Consider the following 25,923-nt stretch of genomic DNA (forward strand, 5'->3'; position numbering starts at 1 on the left):
CAAAATTTAATCCAATCAAATGGCAGCTTTTAAAAAAGTTGCTCCCACTTCACAATGAACAGTTGCAGAGGGCAAGATATGTTAAGTTAAAAATTAAAAAAAATTGCATAGAATGTTAAGAAAAAGTAAAATATGAATGAGGGAGAGGGAAAGAAAAAATAGTAAACATAGGTAAAGTGAATAGCTTTGTTACTATAATATATATTGTTTTACAAACACGTAAGCTGAGAATCTATAAAACCTTGGCCGAGAGAGACTGGCATTTCCACAAACATGTCCATTAGTCCAAGGGAAAAAATGCACTTAAAATTTAGTAGAATATTCTAAACTTGCAGGAAACATCTACTTTCATTGGTAATTTGACTTGATAGTAAACCAAAAGTCTGCAATATTTATTTTCTGCTCTTATCCATCAGTACCAAATTAGTAACAATACTGTGGAGGAGGAATTCCTAGAGTGTATACGGGATGGTTTCCTGGACCAATATGTCGAGGAACCAACTAGAGATCAGGCCATCTTAGACTGGGTATTATGTAATGAGAAAGGATTAATTAGTAATCTTGTTGAGCGAGGCCCCTTGGGGAGGAGCGATCATAATATGATCGAATTCTTCATTAAAATGGAGAGTGAAGTAGTTGACTCAGAGACTAGGGTCCTGAATTTAAATAAAGGAAACTACAATGGTATGAGGCGCGAGTTGGCTAGGATGGATTGGGGAATGTTACTTAAAGGGTTGACGGTGGATAGGCAATGGCAAACATTTAAAGATCACATGAACTACAGAATTTGTTCATCCCTGTTTGGCATAAAAATAAAACAAAAAAGGTGACTCAACCGTGGCTAACAAGGGAAATTAGGGATAGCATAAGATCCAAGGAGAGGACATATAAATTGGCCAGAAAAAGCAGCAAACCTGAGAATTGGGAGCAGTTTAGGATTCAGCAAAGGGATTAATAGGGGGGAAATACAATATGAGTGTAAGCTTGCAGGGAACATAAAAACTGACTGCACTTCTATAGATATGTGAAGAGAAAAAGATTGGTGAAGTCAAGCATAGGTCCCTTGCAGTCAGAATCAGGGGAATTTATAATGGGGAACAAAGAAATGGCAGACCAATTAAATACATACTTTGGTTCTGTCTTCACAAAGGAGGACACAAATAACCTTCCAGAGATGTCGGGGAACATAGGGTCTAATGAGAGGGAGGAACTGAATGAAATCAGTATTTGTAGGGAAATGGTGTTAGGGAAATTGACGGCATTGAAGGCCGATAAATCCCCAGGGCCTGATAATCTACATCCTAGGGTACTTAAGGAAGTGGCCCTAGAAATAGTAGAAGCATTGCTGGCCATCTTCCAAAATTCTATAGACTCTGGAATAGTTCCCATGGATTGGAGGGTAGCTAATGTAACCCCACGATTTAAAAAAGGTGGTAGAGAGAAAACGGGGAATTATAGACCGGTAAGCCTGACATCGGTAGTGGGGAAAATGCTAGAGTCCATTATAAAAGATATAATAGCAGAGCACTTGGAAAACAGTGACAGGATTGGACAAAGTCATCATGGATTTACATAAGGTAAATCATGCTCGACTAATCTACTGGAATTTTTTGAGGATGTAACTGGTAGAAAAGATAAGGGAGAACCAGTGGATGTGGTGTATTTGGACTTTCAGAAGGCTTTCGATAAGGTCCCGCATAAGAGATTGGCGTGCAAAGTTAAAGCACATGGGATTGGGGATAAGGTACTGACTTGGATAGAGAACTGGTTGGCAGACAGGAAGCAAAGAGTTGGAATAAACGAATCTTTTCTGAGTGGCAGACAGTGACTAGTGGGGTACCGCAGGGATCGGTGCTAGGACCCCAGCTATTCACAATATATATAAATGATCTAGACAAGGGAACTAGATGTAATATCTCCAAGTTTGCAGACGACACAAAGCTGGGTGGGCGTGTGTTGTGAGGAGGATGCAGAGAAACTCCAGTATGATTTGGACAGGTTGGGTGATTGGGCAGATGCATGGCAGATGCAGTATAATGTGGATAAATGCAAGGTTATCCACTTTGGTGGCAAAAACAGGAAGACAGATTATTATCTGAACGGCAATAGATTGGGAAAAGGGGAAGTCCAACGAGACCTGGGTGTCCTTGTGCACCAGTCGCTGAAGGTAAGCATGCAGGTGCAGCAGGCGGTTAAGGCAAATGGTATGTTGGCCTTCATAGCGAGAGGATTCGAGTACAGGAGCAAGGATGTCTTGCTGCAGTTGTACAGGGCCTTGGTGAGACCACACCTTGAGTATTGTGTGCAGTTTTGGTCGACTTATCTGAGGAAGGATGTTCTTGCCATGGAGGGAGTGCAGCGAAGATTCACCAGACTGATACCTGGGATGGCAGAAATGACGTATGAGGAGAGATTGGGTCGATTGGGCTTATATTCGCTGGAGTTTAGAAGAATGAGAGGGGATCTCATTGAAACTTATAAAATTCTAACAGGACTAGACAGACTAGATGCAGGAAGGATGTTCCCGATGGCCGGGGAGTCCAGAACCAGGGGTCACAGTCTAAGGATAAGGGGTAAGCCATTTAGGGCTGAGATGAGGAGGAAATTCTTCACCCAGGGAGTGGTGAACCTGTGCAATTCTCTACCACAGAAGGCAGTTGAGGCCAACTTATTAAATATATTCAAGAAGGAGTTAGATATATTTCTTAAGGCTAAAGGGATCAAGGGGTATGGGGAGAAAGCAGGGACGGGGTACTGAATTTGGATGATCAGCCATGATCTCATTAAATGGCAGAACAGGCTCGAGGGGCCGAATGGCCTACTCCTATCTTCTATGTTTCTATGTACTGTACCTGCAAAGTCGGAAAGTCAATAAATATGTGTCGGTCCAGCCGGCCAGGTCTCATTAAGGCATTGTCCAAAATGTCAGCCCGGTTGGTTGATGCCAGAACTATTACATGATCTGTTGTACCCATTCCTGTTCAAAATAGTAAGATTAATCAATAATAAGGCAATTTACAATGTTCCAGTAAGGACAGATAGTGGTATCGTACACAAGGCGAGCAACGTTTCACACTTTAATATATACTAGAACAGATGCACACACATACACTTCACTCACCACAGAGTCTTATATGCTGATCAGATATTACAATCAACAATCTATTTTTATACATGCTTCAGAACCTAATTTCCACCATATGGCAAGCAAGAACGATTGACTGCAATAGAATTTCAGAGGGAGTTTTGATCTGGTTGTCAAGACACCCTCTGAAATTCTATTGCAGTCACCAATTGTTGACTGAAAATGTGTTGGTCCTTTCAGCTCAAGTGAATAATCTCAATTTCAGTTGTACTTTCAATATTAATGAGATCATTCAGTCCTACATTTCATGTTGAGAACTGAAGCACCATTGTTCTGGAATCCTAATACTGCCATATGGATACTGAAGGATCTGATGCACAGTATAACCACTCAACCCAATCACTATTTGATTTAATTTGAATGCAACACCATAAAGTAAGTACCATAGCTAAACTGCTTCAGCATACAAAAGTTATTAACTGGCAGAAGTCATCTCAAAACATAATGTTCTGAAGGGCCAGAGGTGTTCAATACATTTCTAACAATACCATGCAACAGCTTATTACTTTAGAAAATAATTAATGATCTAGTACAACACAGGCTTGCATCTCAATTGTACCAGTGAAATACCCACCATCCATTTCCACCAACAGCTGATTCAGCGTCTGCTCTTCCTCAGTATTAGCAAACCCAGACATGTTGGTAGAACGTTTTTTACCCACTGCATCAATTTCATCAATGTACACAATGCAGGGGGCACGAGTCCGGGCCTCCTTAAACAAGCTTCGTACCCTTGCGGCACCTAGACCTACAATGAAAAATTTAATTTGCAACATTTTTGAAAATGAAAAAAAAAGTTTCACTGCCTAGAGCACTGTAACAGGCCATGTATAAAAGGTTGATGATGATGTGATTCCTTAACGATAAGGACATCTCTGACCACTTCTTCATATCGCTCTCCACCCACAGCCCCCTTCCACTGCCACCAACCCTACTTCCTTCTGTGTCTGCCCCTGGAAAAAACTCTCCCAACTCTCTTACAACTGCACTTATGAAATCCCAACTGTCCAGCCTTTGGCCCTCCATGACATTTTTGCAGTTACCGATCTGCTAAATCACACTCACCCTGGCTGTTCCCCCGGTATGGCCCTCATCTTCGCTCCCTTAAGTCCAAGGGACGCAGACTTGAACAGATATTGCGGACAACCGGTTTAGCCATTCACTGCCAGATCTGGCTAGACCACATAAAGCATTATCGGGTCCTGCTCTCATCTGCCAAAATTGCTCACTTTCCAACATCATTCTGCAATGTAAAGATAAACCCCGGCTCCTAATCTCTACTGTTAACCGTCTTCTTAAACCCCTCTCCCCTGTCTCCTCCACTGTCACCTCTGACAAGTGTGAGGAGCTCATGGATTTCTTTGTCTCCAAGATTGAGACCATCCATTCAACTGCCTCTGCCACTTCCCTTCCTTCCCCATGCCTACCGGGCCAAACTTCCTCTAAGGTTCCCCCCTGCCCTAGCCCTGAACTCACATCTTTTTCCAGTTTCTCTCCGATCTCCCCTCATGACCTCTCTGTGCTCATTGTGTCCATGAGACCCACTTCCTGCTCCCTTGACCCTATTCCCACCAAACTGCTGACTACCCAACTTTCTTTTCTGGCTCCCATGTTAGCTGACATTGTTAATGGTTCTCTCTCCTCAGGTACTTCCCCCTCTCCTTCAAACCTGCTGTCGTCATCACCCCTCTCCTCAAAAATATGTTTGACCCCTCCATCCTTGCAACCTCCCTTTCCTCTCCAAAGTCCTTGAACATGTTGTCGCCTGCCAAATCCGTGTCCATCTTGCCCGCAATTCCACATTTGAATCCCTCCAATCAAGTTTCCGCCCTACCCACAGTACCGAAACGGCTCTCATCAAAGTCACAAATGACATCCTTTGTGACTGTGACAAAGGTAAACTATCTCTCCTCATCCTTCTTGACTTGTCTGCAGCCTTTGACATGGTTGACCACTCCATCCTTCTCCAACGCCTCACCACCGTCGTCCAGCTGGGTGGGATGGCATTCGCCTGGCTCCATTCTTATCTGTCTAACCGTAGCCAGAGAATCACCTGCAATGGCTTCTCTTCCCACTCCCACATCATTACCTCTGGTGTCCCCCAAGGATCTATTCTTGGGCCACCTCCTATTTCTCATCTACATGTTGCCTCTTGGCAACATCATCTGAAAACACAGCATCAGCTGACAACACCCAGCTCTACCTCAATACCACATCTCTCGACCCCTCCACGGTCTCTAAATTGTAAGACTGCTTGTCCGACACCCAGTTCTGGAGGAGCAGAATTTTTTTCCAATTAAATATTGGGAAGACCAAAGCCATTGTTTTCGGTCCTCACCACAAACACCGTTCCCTAGCCACTGACTCCATCCCTCTCCCTAACATCTGTCTGAGGCTGAAACACACTGTTCACAACCTTGGTGTCACATTTGACCATGAAATGAGCTTCTGACCACATATCTGCAGCATAACTAAGACCGCCTATTTTCACCTCCATAACATTGCCCGTCTCCTCCCTTGCCTCAGCTCATCTGCTACTGAAACCCTCATCCATTGGGCTGATGTGTGGCATGACTGTTACTTCCCACTCAAGTGCCAGGCAATAGACTGTCTCCAACAAGTGACAGTCTAACCACTGTCCCTTGACATTCAACAGCATTACGATTGCCGAATCCCCCACCATTAACATCCTGGGAGTCACCATAAACCAGAAATTTAACTGGACCAGCCACATAAATATTGTGGCAACAAGAGCATTTCAGAGGCTAGGTATTCTGCGGTGAGTGTCTCACCTCCTGACTCCCCAAATCCTTTCCACCATCTACAGGGCACAAGTCAGGAGTGTGATTGAATACTCTCCACTTGCCTGGATGAATGCAGCTCCAACACAAGAAGCTTGACACCATTGAGGACAAAGCAGCCTGCTTGATCAGCACCCCATTCACCACCTTAAACATTCACTCCCTCCACCACCGGTACACCGTGGCTGCAGTGTGTACCATCTACAAGATGCACTGCAGCAACTCACCAAGGCTTCTTCGGCAGCACCTCCCAAACCCACGATCTTTACCACCTAGAAGGACAAGGGCAGCAGGCACATGGGAACACCATCACCTGCAAGTTCTCCTCCAAGTTACACACCATCCTGACTTGGAAATATATCACCATTGCTTCATCGTCACTGGGTCAAAATCCTGGAACTCCCTCCCTTACAGCACTGTGGGAGTACCTTCACCACACGGACTGCAGCATTTCAAGAAGGCGGCTCACCACCACCTTCTCAAGGGCAATTAGGGATGGGCAATAAATGCTAGCATTGCCAGCGACGTCCACATCCCATAAACAAATTTTTAAAAACTTCAGAAACAATTCATTGGCTGCCAAGTGCTTTGGGGTATCCAGAGCATGTGAAACATGCTATACACATGCAAATTCATTCTTTCTTCTAATATATCTGGTAATACTTCTGTAAAAAGAGTTTCTGAATATTGTCTTCCTATCTTTACACTCACCAATGTGGATTTTTCCTGCCAATCTGACAATTTATCATCATCTATGGAACAAATACACTTGCAGAATCAATGTGGTAATTTTCTTTTCGATCAACAATTAAGATTAAAATAGCTAAAAAGCTTGCAGCCAGAACTTACAAACTAGCTGCCTGGGAAAAGGAACACACTTCATGCTTTCCTAAGGTCAAAAGGTCACTACAAAGACTTTGATCATTTTTTCAGCTGAAGCCAACAGTGGGCATAGATTAAATCAATGAACCCATTATGATTATTATTGTTGTGCACAGTAGGCTCTTAAGAGATCCCACTGAAACTTTTCCAAAGCCACCATGAGCCTTTCATTTCTATTTAGTAGAGCTGGTGAATGCATTTCTCATTCCTAAAGCATCTGATGATTGAAGTAATCATTATTCTAAGTATGTTTGAAATTTACTTCAAGTGGAGGCCCCTTAGACTAAACATTAACCAACTGCATCATTTAACCTCCAATAGATAAGATTTAGGCTGATGGTTTACATTTTACTTCTAACCTATCTGATAAATTAAAATTTCAGTACTTAAGAGTGGAAATTAGTTGGAATTCATATTAAGTTATATAGTTATCAGCTCACTATACATATTTTGAGCTTCAGATGGTCTTTATTCCTATGATTCCCTATGAAATAAATAAAGATGGGCTGGAAGAGATTACTGCCTTTTAACATAAACAAGGAATTCAGCAACAAACTGCAAAGTCAGTTTATGCGGCCAACAAAATCAGATTGGTATAAATAGAGGATGCACAGCAGAGTTTAGTGAGTCACTGAAAAATACTGGGGGATGTCAACCAGATAACTTTTTTCTTCCATTCTCAGGATATGGTCGTCACTAGCAAGGCCAGCATTTATTACCCATCCCTAATTACCCTTGAAAAAGTGGTGGTGAGCCTTCTCTTGAACCGCTGCAGTCCATGCGGTGAAGGTACTCCCACAGTGCTGTCAGGTAGGGAGTTCCAGGATTTTGACCCAGCGACGATGAAGGAAAGGCAATATATGCCCAAGTTGAAATGGTGTGAGACTTGGAGGGGAGGGTGTTCCCACTCATGGTGTACGTGCTGCTCATGAATTATAAGATTTAATACACAAGTGTTTTACTACTATACTATATTCATTAGAAAAGTGGATAAAATTTATGGTTATTTAAGGTTGATCAAGTAATATATGCAAGACTCTGAAAGTACTAGAAAACACCAGGTTTCTTTCACCAGTTCTAATAAACTTGTTGTAAAGAAACCAATTTCACTTTCTAATCACAAAAGTCAAAAAGGTGCACACTAATGTTCTGATGTCTCTTACAGGGACCCGCCATCCTGCTCCGAGAAAGAAACCAGACCAGAATTGAGCATAGTACATACAGAAATAAATGCTGGTTAGTGAATTAAAACCAGTAATATCTCTGGTTTCATATAACACACTGTCTAAACCCTTCCTTGCAACTCATTTTCTGGGAATATTCAGTACTGTACTCACCTCCAATCACCTCCACAAACTCTGATCCAGCCATAGCTAAGAAAGGGACTTGAGCTTCCGAAGCAACAGCTTTTGCCAGTAATGTTTTTCCACACCCTGGTGGTCCAAGCAATAAAGCTCCCTTTGGAACTTTGGCACCAAGCTGTAGGTAGCGGTCTGGACTCTGAAGAAAGAACATAAAATGATTTTCTCCCCTTTCCCAATGTTACATTAGCCTCATTGGTTCCTGCTCAAGTTACCAAAATGTGTCTTCCCAACAACAAAATTTAGTAAGAAAACAATGACCTGTTGGTACAAATAAAACCATAAACTTGACCCGATAGCAAGGTCTGAAGGAACTTTTACATTATAGGAGTGCCCTGGCTCCCTTCGCCCAATATTTGCTCTCTATGGATCTTCATATAAAAGCAGAGCCCAGAATGCCAACAGAGACTGTATCCCTAATCCAAGTGCAAAAGCAGGAGCACGTGGATGTTACTTTCCCAAAACAGAATGCAGTCTGAAGCAGGAAGATAACAGCATTTTAAAATGGATATGCAGGTCACTAGCTGAAACATTACAAAAAGGATAATTTGTAAAAACAAACTCCACTTTCTACAGAAACTGACAGGAAAATCAACTCACATTAACTGGTAGTAAATAAAGGCACACCTTTGCCAAGGCCATTTTTAAAAAATCCATGCCCTCGAGAAGGTGGTGGTGAGCCGCCTTCTTTAACCGCTGCAGTCCATGCTTCTTTGTAGCGGTTTGGTATAACTGAGTGGCTTGCTAGGCCATTTCAGAGGGCAGTTAAGAGTCAACCACATTGCTGTGGGTCTGGAGTCATATATAGGCCAAACCGGGTAAGAGTGGCATGGGTGGCAAATTTCCTCCCCTAAAGGACACTGAAGCAAGAACCAGTCAGTATTATGCAAACAAGATTATTTTCATGAAGGGGTGGGGGAGGAACTTTACCTAAAAATACAGGCAGCATGATGCACTTTCACCTTTTCTGCCAGGTGATTTATGTTACAAAAGGAAAAGCGACCATAATCCATTTAAATATCAGTTTGTATATTTAAAACATCCACAGTTACATAATGATGAGAAGATGTGCAAGCATTTTCTTCATACTTGTTTTAGCCACATTGATTACCTTGAAAAAAATTGCCAAGGGATTCACTCCACCCCACAACCAAAAATCCATGGCAATGAAATGCTCTTTATTTTGAGGCAACAGTCAGACCATAATTATATGCGTTTCAAGACTTTACTTTTAATGGTCCAGCATCTGTAGATAGATGCAAGGACTGCCTTTTCAGCACACCAGCTCAGCCTACACAATCTTCCTTTCCCATCTGGTAGTCTTAAAGGAGACCTAATGGACCGCATACACCTTGATCCAGTTTAAGTCAGTACATGTTTATTTGAAAGCTTGTACCACCTGCCACAAAGATTCTAATCACATACTTTCCATTTTGAAAAGTGGAGTTGAACTGGATGTGGTATGTGCCGTATAGCAGCCCTAGTGCTTTGCCACAAGATTTTGACCCACACGGCAATAATCTCCATATAGAGATCCTTCTTTAAGCGCATATTTGGAAGAATAGAATGGGAGGGAAGCCTATCTCAATGTATATAAATCTCCCACAAGTTGGTTAAAGATAAAGCACAATTGGGCAACATATCTTCATAAATTACAAGCAGCAGCATTTTAACAGGTGGATATTTCCAGAAATCTCCCCATGTAATTTAGATTCACTTTGAAGTTGCTTAAGTTGCTATTGGTCAATGATGTGGTCAACTCGGCTCAGTCTGATATCCCACCAATTGAAAACCCTTCATTTGTAACATCCTCAAACCCAGCACCAAGCTCATGGTCTACAGAGCAGTAGTGATACCCGCCCTCCAGTATGCTTCAGAGACATGGTCCATGTACAGCAGGCACCTCAAAGCACTGGGAGGTACCACCAAAGCTGCCTCCGCAAGATCCTGCAAATCCATTGGCAGGATAGGCACACCAACATCAGTGTTCTCGCTCAGGCCAACACCCCCAGCATTGAAGCTTTGACCACGCTCAATCAACTCCGATAGACGGGCCACATCGTCCGCATGCCCGATACGAGACTCCCAAAACAAACGCTCTACTCGGAGCTCCGATATGGCAAGAGAGCCCCAGGTGGGCAGAGGAAACGCTTGAAGGACACCCTCAAAGCCTCCTTGGAAAAAGTGCAACATCCCCACCGACACCTGGGAATCCCTGGCCCAAGACCGCACAAAGTGGAGGAGAAACATCTGGGAAGGCGCCGAACACCTCGAGTCTCTTCGCCAGGAGCAAGCGGAAGCCAAGTGCAGGCAGCGCAAGGAACGTACGTCAACCCAAGTACCCCACCCACCCGCCCCTTCAACCACCGTCTGCCCCACCTGTGACAGAGACTGTGGGTCCTGCTTTGGACTCATCAGTCACCTGAGAACTCATTTTTAGTGTGGAAGCAAGTCATCCTCGGTTCCGAGGGACTGCCTAAGAAGAACAGGTCAACTCGGCTCAGTCTGCTATCCCACCAATTGAAAACCCTTCAGTTGCAACATCTTCTATCTCTTTAATTCTTCAACTCTACGTAATTTCCTGGCTTTGAGCAGATGACCTACTTCCAATCTGCCAATCACTCAAAGTGGTAAGCCTAGTTATCTATCTTCTATATATATATATAAAGGAATCGATCTGTCTGTCTGTCCTCGGGTGTGCGTCTGTCCGGCTATGCGCTCGAAAGTTATACAGCGTACCTACGCGCGCGTTACCTCCGAAGAAAGCTTACGCTTCCGGGACGCTCGTAAGCGTATTTACTTTTCGGTCGGACGAAAATTGTTCGCGCCTTATGCAAAAAACCTTCAAAATTAAATTCATTATCTGCTACTTAGCATTGATTGACTGACGTCAAGGTTCGACCAATCCTGTGCCGTCACGATTGACCAATCCTACAGTACGGTCCCCTGATGGTTGACCAATCGGTGTGTGTGTGTGGGCGGGACTAATCGTTTTCATCTCAGGGATCTGGCAGCCATTGTTTTACTGCCATTACTTCAGCTTCCAGCTCAAACTACTTTGATCATCCAGCTTTGAAAAAGTTAGTATCTCTTTTAAAAATAACATAAGATTTACCAAAAACGTTTTATAAGTACTTTAACTTTCATCTTTCAAGGTATTAAAAAGGTAGAAATGTTGCCCGGCAGCAGATTCACAGAGGGACAGACAGACAGGGCCCGAAAGCCTGGGACTCGATTTAAAATGTTGCCCAGCAGCAGATTCACAGAGGGACAGACAGACAGGGCCTGAAAGCCTGGTACTCGATTTAAAATGTTGCCCGGCAGCAGATTCACAGAGAGGCCCCAAAGCCTTGCACTCGATTTAAACCGCCCAGCCCAAAACAGCCCTGGCAAAGCCGGGCTCCCCCCAGCTAGTAATATATTAAAGGGCAGTTCCCAACCCCCACTCAGTGTTGCACTCAGTGACATGGCTGGTAATGGGTATTTGTATTGTTGGGAATTGTAGATACAAGTACAATTTCAGCTACACTATCACAGAATTGCAGCAACAATGCATCTTATCAGCTCACTTTGATCTGCTCATTTTCAAAAGTTTATTATTTCAGGTATTTGCCAAAAGCAATAGATTTGCATGAACAAAACTGCAATGTTTATGCTAAAAAAAAACTTCTATTTTATACCAAAATCCAGTTACCTTCAGGTAATCAACAAACTCCTTAACTTCCAGTTTGGCCTCATGCATCCCTGCCACATCCTTAAAGGTAACACCTTTTCCAGACTTTCCGTCCACAATAGTGAAACGAGCCATTTTCAGCTGATTCTATGGGTTTGACCAAAAGAAAAAAAAATAGCATTATTAAGGCAAAAAACTGTATAGTTCTACCCTGTACAAGCTTAACTAGCACTAGATACCTTTTCTCTTCCTATCATTTTTGAATCTATTTAATTTTTACAAACCTACTGCAAAGTTTAGCTGTTTTGTGAAAAATGCACATCTACTCGCAGCTCAAGTTTTTTAAGCAAACAAAGTGATAAATTTAGTAACATTAAAAATGTTGTAGCAACCTATTCTTGAATTTTTCAATGAGTGACTGCTTCAATCCTTGCGTGTAAAAGGGAACAGGATAGGATCCTAGCTTCACAGATTGAGATTGGGGGGTGGGGGAGGGAAAATCAAGTTACACTGAACAAATCCTAATATATTTCAGACAACTGAACAAACTATATGGACACGTCAGCCTGTCCCTGCATCAGAATGTGTGCTGCTGATGAATACACAGACACAGGTAAGTAATTCCATAGTACATTTATCCCATCCTTCCAGCTACAGTAGGGTGACCATATTTTCTAAACCAAATCTGGGGACACATAGGGTGGGAGCAAAGCAAAGTAACCAGTATGGAAAATGTAGGTTTACAGCGTAGCGAGGCAATTTTTTTTAGCAGCCTATATTTTCAACAGTTGCACATATACACTACAAATGTGCATATAATTACTGCGGATGTGACGTCACACTATTTATAAATAATACAGTAACACTTTGGTTTCGCAGGGCCTTCAATCTCCCGAAAGTTGCCCTTGACTCTCGGCTGCTAACCTTACTGCATGCTCTTGCTGACATGCGTCCTTTTGACCTCCTCTGCGCTCGAGTGTCACCCACTGATTTTTTTTACAAAAATAAACAAACACTTCATATATTACCGGAATCATTAACGAAACTGTCACCAACCGACTTCTAAATTGCAACCATTTTGAACAGTTTGTGGTGGTGGTTGGGGGGGGGGGGGGGGGGGGAAGCAGGATGACGAATTCTAAATTATGTTGTTGTACACAAAAACTCAGTAAAATAAATTAACAACCTCATCTGTTCTGGAAAAATTCCTTCATAAGATAAATAGAAAAAAAAATTTTTGGATCATAATTATGATGTTTGACAGAAAACAATTCACATGTGCATAAACTCTGGGGGAATTGCTATCTTATAAATTAATTAAGCTCAGTGACTCTGGTAATTATATCACACAAGCCCGCTGACCAACCGGGTTGCGACTGTCTGTGATTCAAACTGGTACATCCTGTTGCGAGGGAAGGGGGGAGAAAAGTAGGGCGAGGCTGGGTTGGGAGCGCAACCCAACTCGTTGGCGGCGCGTGCCCAACCTTCGGCACTCGATTGATGTGGACGCTAATCAATAGAGCAGCCCCTTAAACCACCCAGCCTGCCTCAGGGCTGGCCTCACGTCCAGTCGGCGCTCATGGTAGGAGTAATTGACAGGGGCCGCCTGGCAAGGAAACGTGTAACCAGGGATTCTCATTTGATGTTGGATGAAAACGACAAGTGCAGTATAAGAAGATTCAGGGTTGAGTTGCAGTATTGATTGCTGTACAGGCTGGGCATTTATAGTAACTGGGACATTGTTTGCCTGGGGGGCCCCGGAAAACGGGAATGTATGATCACCCAAACTAGAGGAAGACTGAAACCAAATAGCTTTGAAATTCTGGAAATAAATAAAAAATCCCAACTACACATTTTGCAGCCTGTAAAATGTATATTCCAACAGCAGTCAGGTGAGCATCAGTAAATATTGTGGTGACATTTTTTCTTCCCTTTTTGGAATGACAGGAATTCCCAGCACGTTTTTATCCAAGGGTAGTGGCTGACTGATCAAAAGCTCCAAACCAACTTCAGTTATTATGCGCACAGATCAGCAGAATACATAAATGACTTAATAAGTAGGCAGGGCTGCAATGACTAATGCATCTCAAAAGAAGAAAAATGTGGGAAATCCCAATAAATGAAGGAGGGAGAACCTCTCAGAACTAAAATACAATATTTTGCTGAACCACCTACATTAATGAAATTTTACAAGTTTGTTATCGAGCAAGTATGGACATGAACCCAAAAATAGACCAAGATTGACTTAATATTATTAAGCTCACTTACAAATGCACTAAATCCACCTTCTCTTCCAGCCATTCCTGCAAGCCGAAATATGTACCAGAGAATGGCCACTCCCACTGCAGCCATTCCTAGGGCATACAGTGCACTAAAAAAGCAAGAATTTGTAAGAATTAGTTAATTAATTCCCGTGTTTGACTAAAATCAGTTTTGAAGCAGGTTTCGTTAGGAGCATGTCGTTAGAGTTTAATTAAAATACATTATGTAAATAAAGAGTACAATTTACTCTTAAAATTCATCAAACTGTTCCGAGTTACTGATCTATAGAGAAGTGAATCTGACTGCATGTTTTCCCTATAAATCATATTTCTCCATTTTTTCAGTATGATCAACATGAAACCTCTCTACCTCCCTCTGTTAAGATGCAAGTTTGCATGTCTATCAAATGATACAGCATGACCTGACAGACACGATTCTTGTGGGATCTCAAAGCACAAGTTAGTATCAAATTCAAGGAAGTTACTATGAACGTACATCTACAGAGAAATAGTTTATTCCTAGAACTCATGTTGCTCGCCTTCCCCCATCAGATGTCAAACCCAGAGACTTTTAATTCCCCTTTCACTGTGCTGCATTTGAATCCAAATCCCAGCGAAAGACTGCATTTTAACACTGTTGCACAACCCTTCCAAGACCAAAGCAAAATGTCATTCAATCTGTAACAGTACTTTGAGTTCAGAATGCAATTTGTGAAGTAGGCAGATGCAACTCTAGAAATTATTTTAAATGTGTTTTTTATGCTTCTGAAATACATGTTCCATTACTTCAACACAGGTATTACCATTATATTTGGCATATAACTCCTAACTCAGAGCGTCGGCGGGAAACTCGAGCGGCAGAGCGGGGCTATAAAAGGCTCCAGAGACCAGGTAAGGCGTACCAGTCTCCGAACTCGGAACTCAGAGGGAAGGAGAGAGGTAAAAACTAATCAAAGTGTGATGTCACCAGAAAGCAGGTAAGTGATTGGTTGGTGAGTATTTCTCTCTTTTTAAACTTAAACTCTGTGGTTTATAGTTTCTAAGGTGTGATATTCATCATCTAAAATCGGGGCAGAGGGTATTTAAAAATAATATTAATAAATTTAATTAATTACATAGAATGGGAGAGCAGGTGATGTGTTGCTACTGCAATATGTGGGAGCTGGTGGACACCATTGATGCTCACGGTGATCACATTTGCAGTAAGTGCTGGCTGCTCGAGGAATTCCGGCTCCGTGTTGATGAGCTGGAATCCGAGCTTCAAACACTGAGACACATCAGGGAGGGGGAGAGTTACCTGGACACTCTGTTTCAGGAGGTAGTCACACCAATTAGAGTAATTAATTCAGATGTAGTCCGTGGCCAGGGACAGGATGGTGTGACTAGAAGTGAGGCAGGTACAGGGATCCAGGAGGTAGTGTTGGAGGAGCAGCAGCCTTTGCTCTTGTCCAACAGGTTTGAGGCTCTTACTCCCTGTGAGGATGGGAACGGGGACTGCAGGGAGGATGAGCAACTTGGCCACAGCACCGTGGAGCAGGGGGCCATTCAAGTGGGGGGAGTTAAAAGAAATGTTGTAGTGGTAGGGGATAGTATCGTTAGGGGGATAGATAGGGTTCTTTGCAGCCGAGAGCGAGAGTCCCGAAGGCTGTGTTGCCTGCCCGGTGCCAGGGTTAAGGACATCTCCTCTGGGCTGGAGAGAAACTTGGAGTGGGAGGGGGAGGATCCAGTTGTCGTGGTCCATGTTGGTACCAACGACATAGATAGGACAAGGAAAGAGGTTCTGCTGAGGGAGTTTGAGCAGCTAGGGGCCAAATTAAAAAGCAGAACCACAAGGGTAATAATCTCTGGATTACTACCTGAGCCACATGCAAATGTGGCTAGGGTAAATAAAATTAGAGAGTTAAATGCGTGGCTCAAAGACTGGTGTGGGAGAAATGGGTTTTGCTTCTTGGGACACCGGCATCAGTACTGGGACAGGAGAGAGCTGTTCCGTTGGGATGGACTTCACTTGGCCAGTGCTGGGACTAGAATCCTGGCGAATCAAGTAACTAGGGCTGTAGAGAGGGCTTTAAACTAATTAGTGGGGGGGGGAGGTTTTAAGAGAGCGAAAAATAAAAATGACAGCAGAGAAGGCAATAGAGCAAGGTAGCAGTGGGGGAATTAAAAACCAGAGTGTGTCAGGAAGGGACAGAATGTATAATGATAAAGGTAAAGTAGTAAAAGGGGTAAAAGCAGGAATAAATTGTCAGAAAACATATTTGAAAGTTCTTTATCTGAATGCACGCAGCATTCGTAACAAAATAGACGAGTTGATGGTACAAATAACTACACATGGGTATGATCTGGTGGCCATTACGGAAACATGGCTGCAAGATGATCATGACTGGGAACTAAACATACAAGGGTATTTGACAATTAGGAAGGACAGACAGGAAGGAAAGGGAGGTGGGGTTGCTATGTTAGTCAAGGATGGAATCACTGCAATAGTCAGAAATGATATTGGGTCAAAGGATCAGGATAGTGAAACAGTTTGGGTGGAGATAAGGAATAATAAGGGGAAAAAGTCACTAGTGGGCGTAGTCTATAGGCCTCCTAACAGTTGCAACTCTGTTGGTCGGTGTATAAATCAGGAAATAGTTGGGGCTTGTAATAAGGGAACAGCTATAATCATGGGGGATTTTAACTTTCATATTGACTGGACTAATCAAATTGGGCATGGCAACCTTGAGGAAGAGTTCATAGTGTATTTTGGGGATGGGTTCCTTGAGCAGTATGTAACTGAACCAACCAGGGGGCAGGCAATCTTAGATCTGGTCCTGTGTAATGAGACAGGATTAATAAAAAATGTCCTAGTAACCAAAGTAGCCAAATCTAGTGGGAGGATAGAAGATTGGGAAGCATTTAAAAGCCAGCAAACAATAACTAAAAGATTAATTAAGAAAGGGAAGATAGATTATGAAAATAAACTAGCAAAAAATATAAAAACAGATAGCAAGAGTTTCTACAGCTATATAAAAAGAAAAAGAGTGGCTAAAGTGAACGTTGGTCCCTTAGAGGATGAGACCAGGAAACTAGTGGTGGGGAACATGGAGATGGCAAAGACGCTGAACAAATATTTTGTATCAGTCTTTACAGTAGAGGACACTAAAAATATCCCAACACTGGACAAACAGGGGGCAATGGGGGGGGGGGGGGGGGGGGGTGGAGTAGCTAAACACGATTAAAATCACTAAGGAGATGGTACTCGGTAAAATTATGGGACTTAAGGCGGATAAATCCCCCGGACCTGATGGCCTACATCCTAGGGTCTTGAGAGAAGTGGCGGTAGGGATTGTGGATGCATTGGCGATTATTTTCCAAAACTCCCTGGACTCAGGAAAGGTCCCGGCAGATTGGAAAACTGCTAATGTAACACCCTTATTTAAGAAGGGAAGTAGACAAAAAGCTGGAAACTATAGACCAGTTAGCCTAACATCTGTGGTTGGCAAAATGTTGGAGTCCATTATTAAGGAAACAGTAACAGAGCATTTGGATAAACATAATTTAATAGGACAGTCAGCATGGTTTTATGAAGGGGAAGTCATGTTTGACAAATTTGCTCGAATTCTTTGAGGACGTAACATACAGGGTGGATAAAGGGGAACCAGTGGATGTAGTGTATCTGGATTTCCAAAAGGCACTTGACAAGGTTCCACACAAAAGATTACTGATCAGGATAAAAAATCACGGGATTGGGGGTCATATACTGGCATGGGTGGAAGATTGGCTATCTAACAGAAAACAAAGAGTTGGGATAAATGGTTCATTCTCAGGATGGCAATCAGTAACTAGTGGTGTTCCGCAGGGGTCAGTGTTGGGACCCCAACTCTTTACAATCTATATTAACGATTTGGAGGAAGGGACCGAGTGCAACGTATCCAAGTTTGCCGACGATACAAAGATGGGAGGGAAAGCAGTGAGTGAGGAGGGCAGCACGGTGGCGTAGTGGTTAGCACTGTTGCCTCACAGCGCCAGGGACCCGGGTTCGAATCCGGCCTCGGGCGACTGTCTGTGTGGAGTTTGCACATTCTCCCCGTGTTTGCGTGGGTTTTCTCCGGGTACTCCGGTTTCCTCCCACAGTCCAAAGATGTGCGGGTTAGGTTGATTGGCTATGATAAATTGACCCTTAGTGTTAGGGGGATTAAATACGTGGGATTACGGGGATAGGGTGGGATATGTGTTGGTGTAGGGGTTACGGGGATCGGGTGGGATATGTGTCGGTGCAGGCTCGATGGGCCGAAATGGCCTCTATCTGCACTGTGGGGTTTCTGTGACTTCTGTGACATAAAAAACCTGCAAAAGGACATAGACAGGCTAAGTGAGTGGGCAGAGATTTGGCAGATGGAATATAATATTGGAAAGTGTGAGGTTATGCACTTTGGCAGAAAAAAATCAAAGAGCAAGTTATTATCTAAATGGAGAGAAACTGCAAAGTGCTACAGTACAAAGGGATCTGGGGGTCCTGGTGCATGAAACACAAAAAGTTAGTATGCAGGTGCAGCAGGTGATCAGGAAGGCCAATGGAATCTTGGCTTTTATTGCAAGGGGGATGGAGTATAAAAACAGGGAAGTCTTGCTGCAGTTATACAGAGTATTGGGGAGGCCACACCTGGAATACTGCGTGCAGTTTTGGTTTCCATATTTAAGAAAAGATATACTTGCTCTCGAGGCGGTTCAGAGAAGGTTCACCCGGTTGATTCCAGAGATGAGGGGGTTGACGTATGAGGAAAGGTTGAGTAGGTTGGACCTCTACTCATTGGAGTTCAGAAGAATGAGGGGCGATCTTATCGAAACATATAAGATTGTGAGGGTCTTGATCGGGTGGATGCGGTGAGGATGTTTCCACTGATGGGTGAGACTAGAACTAGGGGGCATAATCTTAGAACAAGGGGCTGCCCTTTCAAAACTGAGATGAGGAGAAACTTCTTCACTCAGAGGGTAGGAAATCTATGGAATTTGCTACCCCAGAGAGCTGTGGAAGCTGCAACATTAAATAAATTTAAAACAGAGATAGAGAGTTTCCTAGCAGACAAGGGAATTAGGGGTTACGGGGAGAGGGCAGGGAAATGGACGCGAGTCTAGATTCGGATCAGCCATGATCCTATTGAATGGCGGAGCAGGCCCGAGGGGCCGTATGACCTACTCCTGCTCCTACTTCTTATGTTCTTATGTTCTTAAGATCCTGTGTATTTTACTTAAACTCTGGCCATTAACATTTTTTCTGGAACCAGATAACCTTTACAACGATAAAAGAGCAACTCACTTTCCAAAGAAACCAGTACGCTTGTAGGATACCGGGATCCGATCCTTTCCATCAATCCCAAGCTCGTTCTCAACAGCCCGCAATTTCTCTTCAAACTTATCGATGTTTGCTACCTGCATGCGATACATCAAAGCTAATCGCTACAAAAATGGGGAAAAAGCACAATTGAATGCCATCGACAAACCTAAATAAACCATGTTTGTTCCAGCCTCTGCCTACCCCACCCTGGTGTTATTTCCTTTAGCTGCATCCGTCTGTATTACCTCAGTCAAAACATTTAGACTGCAGCCAAGTAAGTCACAGGTTCCCTGAAGACAAGCACAAAACCAAGAGCAGTAAAATGCAAGGTTCAAGGTTCCTATTCCCAATCACTATACAGCAACCCCTACTGGAATTCAAGCGAGGACAGGATCAGACTTGATTGCGAGGTCTTCCACATCTGAATTGCCTGCCAGCACATACCATCAAGTCTCACAGGTGAACAATGGCCAATTGGGCATGGTATGAGTGGGTAACCTCTGCCCGTGAAACCATACCCAAGGTGAGAAAATCAGCACTTTTAGGAGGGGGGTGGGGAGGGGAAAAAATGATTGTTCATCCTTCAGCAGATCTTTGAGCACTTCTCAAGTCCCTCAGTAAAGTATTATGCATTTCACAAAATCTGTCTTGGTTCTGCTATTGCCTGATAACTCAGTAACACTGGCAGCAGGGTCACCTGCTTATCTGAACTAAAAATGGTGTACAGAAGAAGAATTTAAACCTGCAAGGGGAGGGGAAATTTAAAATGTTGTTCAAACAGTCACTAGGTTCATTGATTACTATGGAGTAGATATTTTGCCTACAATGTTACAACGGAGCATAGAGTTATTTCACAAATATATAAGCTTTAACAACTAAGATTTGGTATTCCTGCCTTAGTTTCTGTAAAGCTGTAAAAAAAACTGAATTCTAAAGACTATTGGGTGGTGGGAGGGAAGTGACAGATGTATTTACTCCTGCCACCTGTGAGAGCAAATCATAGGTACATCTGCTCAGCATTGAGTTTCAGAGATGTGAACGCAAGACTCAAGTTGTGAACACATCACTTCCTTTCTATGCCAATGAGACTGCAGGTAACCATGACAACCCCTAGAGTGAGCAGTGCACTATACTAAATATAAACAGAAAATGTCTGGTGCAAACTGGTCGCGAATCTGGAAATGTAGCCAAAAATTAACAATTAATTTAGCACTGAAGTGGGTGAGAGGAGCCTGCTGAAAGTCCCAGTTGCGACACAATTAACCTCTTCAATCATCATTAATATGAACAATTCTACTTTGAAGTACAAGTCCTACATGAATAATTTCAGTAAACAATCTAATTTCTCTGAAACTTACCAATGGCCTTCAAAAATAATTATATATGTAGTTAGTGGAAGGAACCCTTTGTATGATTTAAACAGTGGAGTCTAACCCACCTTGAGTAATCCAGGCAGTGAGTCAAACAACACCACATCTACACAATCAAGCAAAATTTCTATACAAAATAAGGTGCAATTGCTGGAAACGCAGTCGTTGAAGATGCAATGCCAGTGCTTTTAAGATAAGGCACATTTACTTTATTTTTGGTCATAATTTAGGTACATCATTTAAAATTCAAACATTAGAAACACCCTAAAGCTGCTTTCAAATGTATTTAAAATAAAACAGGGTCTTCTCAGTGGTAGGCCTATGTGTATCTAGTAGATTTACTTTGTGGTTTCCAGCCCTAGCACCCCACGAAATCCAATATAAAGGCAGCTTTATTGCACATAGTGCAATGCTAGAACTGTAAACTCACAATGTACATATCTCATGCAGTCAGCAATGAGCAAGAGTAAACTCACTGGATTCATCAAGGCCTCTCGCCAAGAAGACCTTTTTATTTTAAACCAGCTCTTAACGGTGGTCGACTTTAGCAAATCTGGCAAGTTATTCCTGAGGTTTCCAGCGGCTACACGAGACCTGCGTGTTGGAAAGCAGCAGCTCCAGCAGCCTACTAAGCTCAATGTGAAAGCAGCTCAAATAATTGTGGCAGGACAAGTTAAATATACAAATTTAAAGTCCGTTTTGAACTGACAGTCTTGAGCAAACATTTATTGTAATTGTTTTGGGGTTTTTTTTCCCCCAAAAGGGAAGCATCTTACCGGTCTACCAAATACTACAGCTCCTGGGTGAAGGTAGATTTCTACAACATCACTCTCTGGTACAACTTGCACCCTGGCCACTTCTCCCTTTGCCAACATCTCCTGAACAAAATCGTTCCACGAGATATTTCCTCCACTGCTGTTAATGGAATTCAACAAGCTCATAATAACAGCTATTATAAACAGTGTTCGCAGCCGCTCCCTGTACATTTGATCCTCCCGCTCCCGCCGCCTTTTCTCTTCTGTTTGGAAACAATAAAAGACAAAATAATTATACTATGGAAATTCATTTGTTCTACATAGACAGGAACCAGAAACAGGAAGAGAGGAAGGGAAGAAAAGACAACATGTTTTCTATTCTTCAAGTTCAATTTTTTTTTTCATTCACGGGATGTGGGCATTGCTGGCATTTATTGCCCATCCCTAATTGTCCTCGGTGGTGGTGAGCCACCATTTCGGGGCAGTTAAGAGTCACTCACATTGCTGTGGGTCTGGAGTCACATATAGGCCAGATCAGGTCAGGACGGCAGATTTCCTTCCCTAAAGGGAAGGACATTAGTGAACCAGATGGGGTTTTTGTTTTACGACAATCCGGTAATTTCATGGTCGCCATTGCTGATACTAGCTTTTTATTCCAGATTTAGTTAATTAACTAAATTTAAATTCCCCAGCAGCCATTTGAACTCATGTCTCCAGATCATTAGTCCAGACCTCTGGATTACTAGTCCAGTAACATAACCACTATGCATCAACAGCAAAATTTCTATCAGCAATATAGCTAGCAAAAAGAGAATTGAAAATAAAATTAAGTGCTATTTCACAAGAACACAAAAGATACAGCTTTTACATCAGGCATGAATGAGGAATGATCAATTATAGAGGATTGAAGCAAACACTAGATGGGGAGTTAGCAGAAACAGTTATGGTAGAAAAATATGATGACCATCAGTAGATGCTGAACAGGGCACTTTACATTTCCCTGCAGAACCTTTGTTTTTAGACAGAAAAATTGCTGCAAAGGTAAGCACACGAGAAACAACTAAAAAAAGACAGATGAAAGTGGAATTTCATAAAGAAAGCAAATGATTGCTTCTTAATGCAACATGTGAGATATTGTCTCAACGTGATTGTGTTAAAAGCAATAATTAAGTACTGGAATATATTGAAGTCATTTCCTAAGTCCAAACAGAATGTTACTTTGTATGATGTTTTATGCATCTAGCTTCAATTGAGAAGAATCAGAGCAAAGCTACAAGAACAATTCTAGGTCTTAAAATTTTGGACAATAGAATCACAGATTAATAATGAAATGGTGCATTTATCATGAGGTGTTGAGGACAGTTGTGAAAGAATGAACACTGCAGAAAATAGAGAAGGTTCAATGTCCAAATGTTAAAAATCCTGAAAGCATGGATAATGTCGCTTTAAACGGGATATTTAGCAATTTGTAGAACTAGAGGGCATGATTACAATAGTGAAAAGGCTAGAGGAGTTTCCTCTTTCCCTTCTCACTCCAAGAATAGGAGTTAAGTGGATCAGATTGCCTTATAAAGCATTTAATGCAATTGATTAACTTGTTCAAGAGGAGTTGGATGAATATCTGGTTAAGAATGGTACTAGTTAAAGATAAATGTAAATGATTTGATTCTCTTCAGACAATGGCTGAACATGGAAATGTAATTTGTGGCATGTAACCAGTCACAACTGAATATTACAGTAGACTGTAATATCAGACTGAAATGTTAAAGTTTTAATTTCATTACTTGGGGCAGGAGGAGGAAAAGAGGGGTCAGGGAAAATATTAGAATGTCATCTTCTGGGAAGTTTAATCTGTAGCTATTCACCTCCCTTGGGCAATTGAATGAGTTGAACGATATCCATGACAGTACAAATTGTGCACGTTCTTTTGCATGAGCGAGCTTGACGAACCGTGCTCTTTTAAATTCAGTACTTAATTTTGAAATGTGTATTCATTTGTTTTTTGTGATATTTAAGCTTTTACTTTAGGAATTATGTTTTGTAGGTGCCAGATAATTGGTGTTGAATTAATTTCTGCCACTGAATCACTCCAAACCATATACAGATTGGAGATTTAATTAATTAATTTTTTGCATCCGGAAGCTATTATTGATTGACATGTACATGAGAAAACAATATTCCAACAAAAAAAATGGAAACGCTACTCATCATTAACAAAATGTCATCCTCCTTTATGATTTTCATTATTCCACACATGCATCACACCTATCCTTGCTGACCTACTCTGGCTCAGAGCCTTCCAATGCAAAGTTAAACATTTGTCTTCACCTTTTAACTCCCTCCGCAGCATCACACACTACCTCTCTGCCATCTCATCCAGCTCGAAATTCGCCCTCCTCCTCAGCCACGCTGTCCAACTCTGGCCTCTCCCTCTCTTTTAATCCCCTCATTGGCTGCAGAAACTTCAGCCACCCAGGTCCTACTCTCTGGAAACCTACATTACAACAGTGACTACACTTCAAAAGTACTTTATTGGCTGTAAAATGCTTTGAGACGTCCCAAGGTCGTGAAAGGCGCTACATAAATGCAAGACTTTTTTCCCCCCTCCCAAACCTCCCTCTCCTCCTTTAAAATCCTTCTCAAAACCCATCTTCCTCACTGCCCTTTCCATCACCTCTCCATCCCTGGCATGGGATCGGTTTTCCTTGCACTTTCGCATGAAGCATGCTAGGGATTTATTTTATGTTGCTGTCGTCATCAAGCCAATTGTAAAGTTAAACCAAAGATTCACCTACCTTCATCTTCCTCAGGACTTTTCCCTTTGGATCCCTCCTTCTGTTTCTTATCTTGATCTTGATGTGATTTTGATGTGCTGAAATGGAAAATGCCACCTACGAAACAAAATATTTAAATTTTATAACAACAATCTCTCCATGCCCAAATTAAGTCTGAAAAGCTGTCAAACCCACCTATTAACTGGTAGAGCCTTGTTGGGTCTTGTGTTAACTGCCTTAAATTTTGTATCCTATCAAATCCCTGGAACTGATGGCTTAATGGACGAGACAACAAGCTCTGTGAAAATAAGCAATAATAAAAGTACAAAACAAGTAAGTTTTAAAATAACATCCTGAGATTTCTCCAGTGATTTCTGCTGGAAAGTGCACAAATGTAGACAGGATTGCGGCCTCACCCCATGACCTAAATACTCTGCCAATACATACCTGCAACAGGCTCACATGAAATATACCCACTTTTGTGGCGGTTCCAGAGCTGGCCAAAACGACATGAATCTGCAAGAATGAAACCCGGCACATTTGGATAGTTGGACGATGACTGGTCTGCTTGGTCAGTGAAATATTGCAGTCGTCATTTCATGGTTATGGTACTGGACTAGCAACCCGGAAGCTCAGAGTTCAAATCTCACCATGGTAAATTGTGAAACTGAATCTAATTTGTGGGCTAGTAACAGAAAATGACCATTAAATCTGCCAGATTGCTGTAAAAACCCCTTACGGTAGTGGGGAACATGTCACTCCAGTCCCACAATTAATGCTTTCAGGACAACTAGGCTATAACTACTGCCTTGCCAGCATCACCCAATTTCCAAGAGCAAATAACATTTTTTTTGCATATTACTTGCTCAAGGAAATCTTAAATCAATTTCCAAAATGCCTGCATTTGTGTTTCAGGTACAATCATACCCAATGGTCCCCCTAATTACTTTTGGATGCGCGGCCCCTTTAAGGGGTTGTGTAGCTCATTCAGTTTTGCGCGTGCGCGAAATTTAACAAGGGAAAATCCGCAGCAGAGGGCTGCACGGCCACGCAGCTGAGAGGGAACATTGGTCATACTCCTGGTTCCAGTAACATACTGTTTTATGATTCAGGCGTTTGGATTTTTTCCATACCTAGTGAAAAGGTATGTTCCACAGGCAAGTCCATGTGGCCTTATGCATAAAGTAATCTGGGAGGTAGCGTGTCCAGGGTGAACAATTAACCCTTCGTGTCGCCATAAGCATGATGCACCTCGTATTTGCCTAGTTCCTTCAACAGATGGGCAAATAGTACTGACAGACTGCATCTCTCTGGCTAAAAACTATGAACCAAATTTATTAATAAAAATTCATCAGAGGCAAGAGTAAACAGCAGGTTTTATTAGATTACAGAACTGTACCCATCTCACACAAATTGTTCCAAAAGGATAACATAACGATTAATTCTCGTAGAAGTTATACATGAAATTGGGTATTCATGGAATGCTCCTGCTAGCTCCAGTTGTCAACTGGTTGGCAAAGTAGAAATCCATTAAAATAACTTGGTATGAAGCAACAGTTCTACCCACACTCCGCTTTGAAG

The 25,923-nt window shown here is 42.3% G+C and overlaps 1 protein-coding gene across 1 annotated transcript in view; it reads right to left on the reverse strand.

Moving 5' to 3' along the window:
• Positions 1-25,923, reverse strand: part of spg7 (SPG7 matrix AAA peptidase subunit, paraplegin) — an 82,088-nt gene that overhangs the window by 38,417 nt on the left and 17,748 nt on the right. Inside the window, exons 2-10 of the mRNA XM_085991650.1 lie at positions 24,538-24,640; positions 24,364-24,459; positions 21,590-21,831; positions 19,426-19,565; positions 14,131-14,233; positions 11,884-12,009; positions 8,166-8,328; positions 3,720-3,893; positions 2,853-2,977 (exon numbers count right to left, since the gene is read on the reverse strand). Coding sequence (XP_085847776.1) covers positions 2,853-2,977; positions 3,720-3,893; positions 8,166-8,328; positions 11,884-12,009; positions 14,131-14,233; positions 19,426-19,565; positions 21,590-21,831; positions 24,364-24,459; positions 24,538-24,640 — 1,272 coding nt within the window. The remainder of the gene's footprint in view (positions 1-2,852; positions 2,978-3,719; positions 3,894-8,165; positions 8,329-11,883; positions 12,010-14,130; positions 14,234-19,425; positions 19,566-21,589; positions 21,832-24,363; positions 24,460-24,537; positions 24,641-25,923) is intronic.

Source organism: Somniosus microcephalus, chromosome 6, assembly GCF_052327205.1.
Source record: "Somniosus microcephalus isolate GS21.2 chromosome 6, FLI_Smic_1.0, whole genome shotgun sequence".
Lineage (NCBI taxonomy): Eukaryota > Metazoa > Chordata > Chondrichthyes > Squaliformes > Somniosidae > Somniosus > Somniosus microcephalus.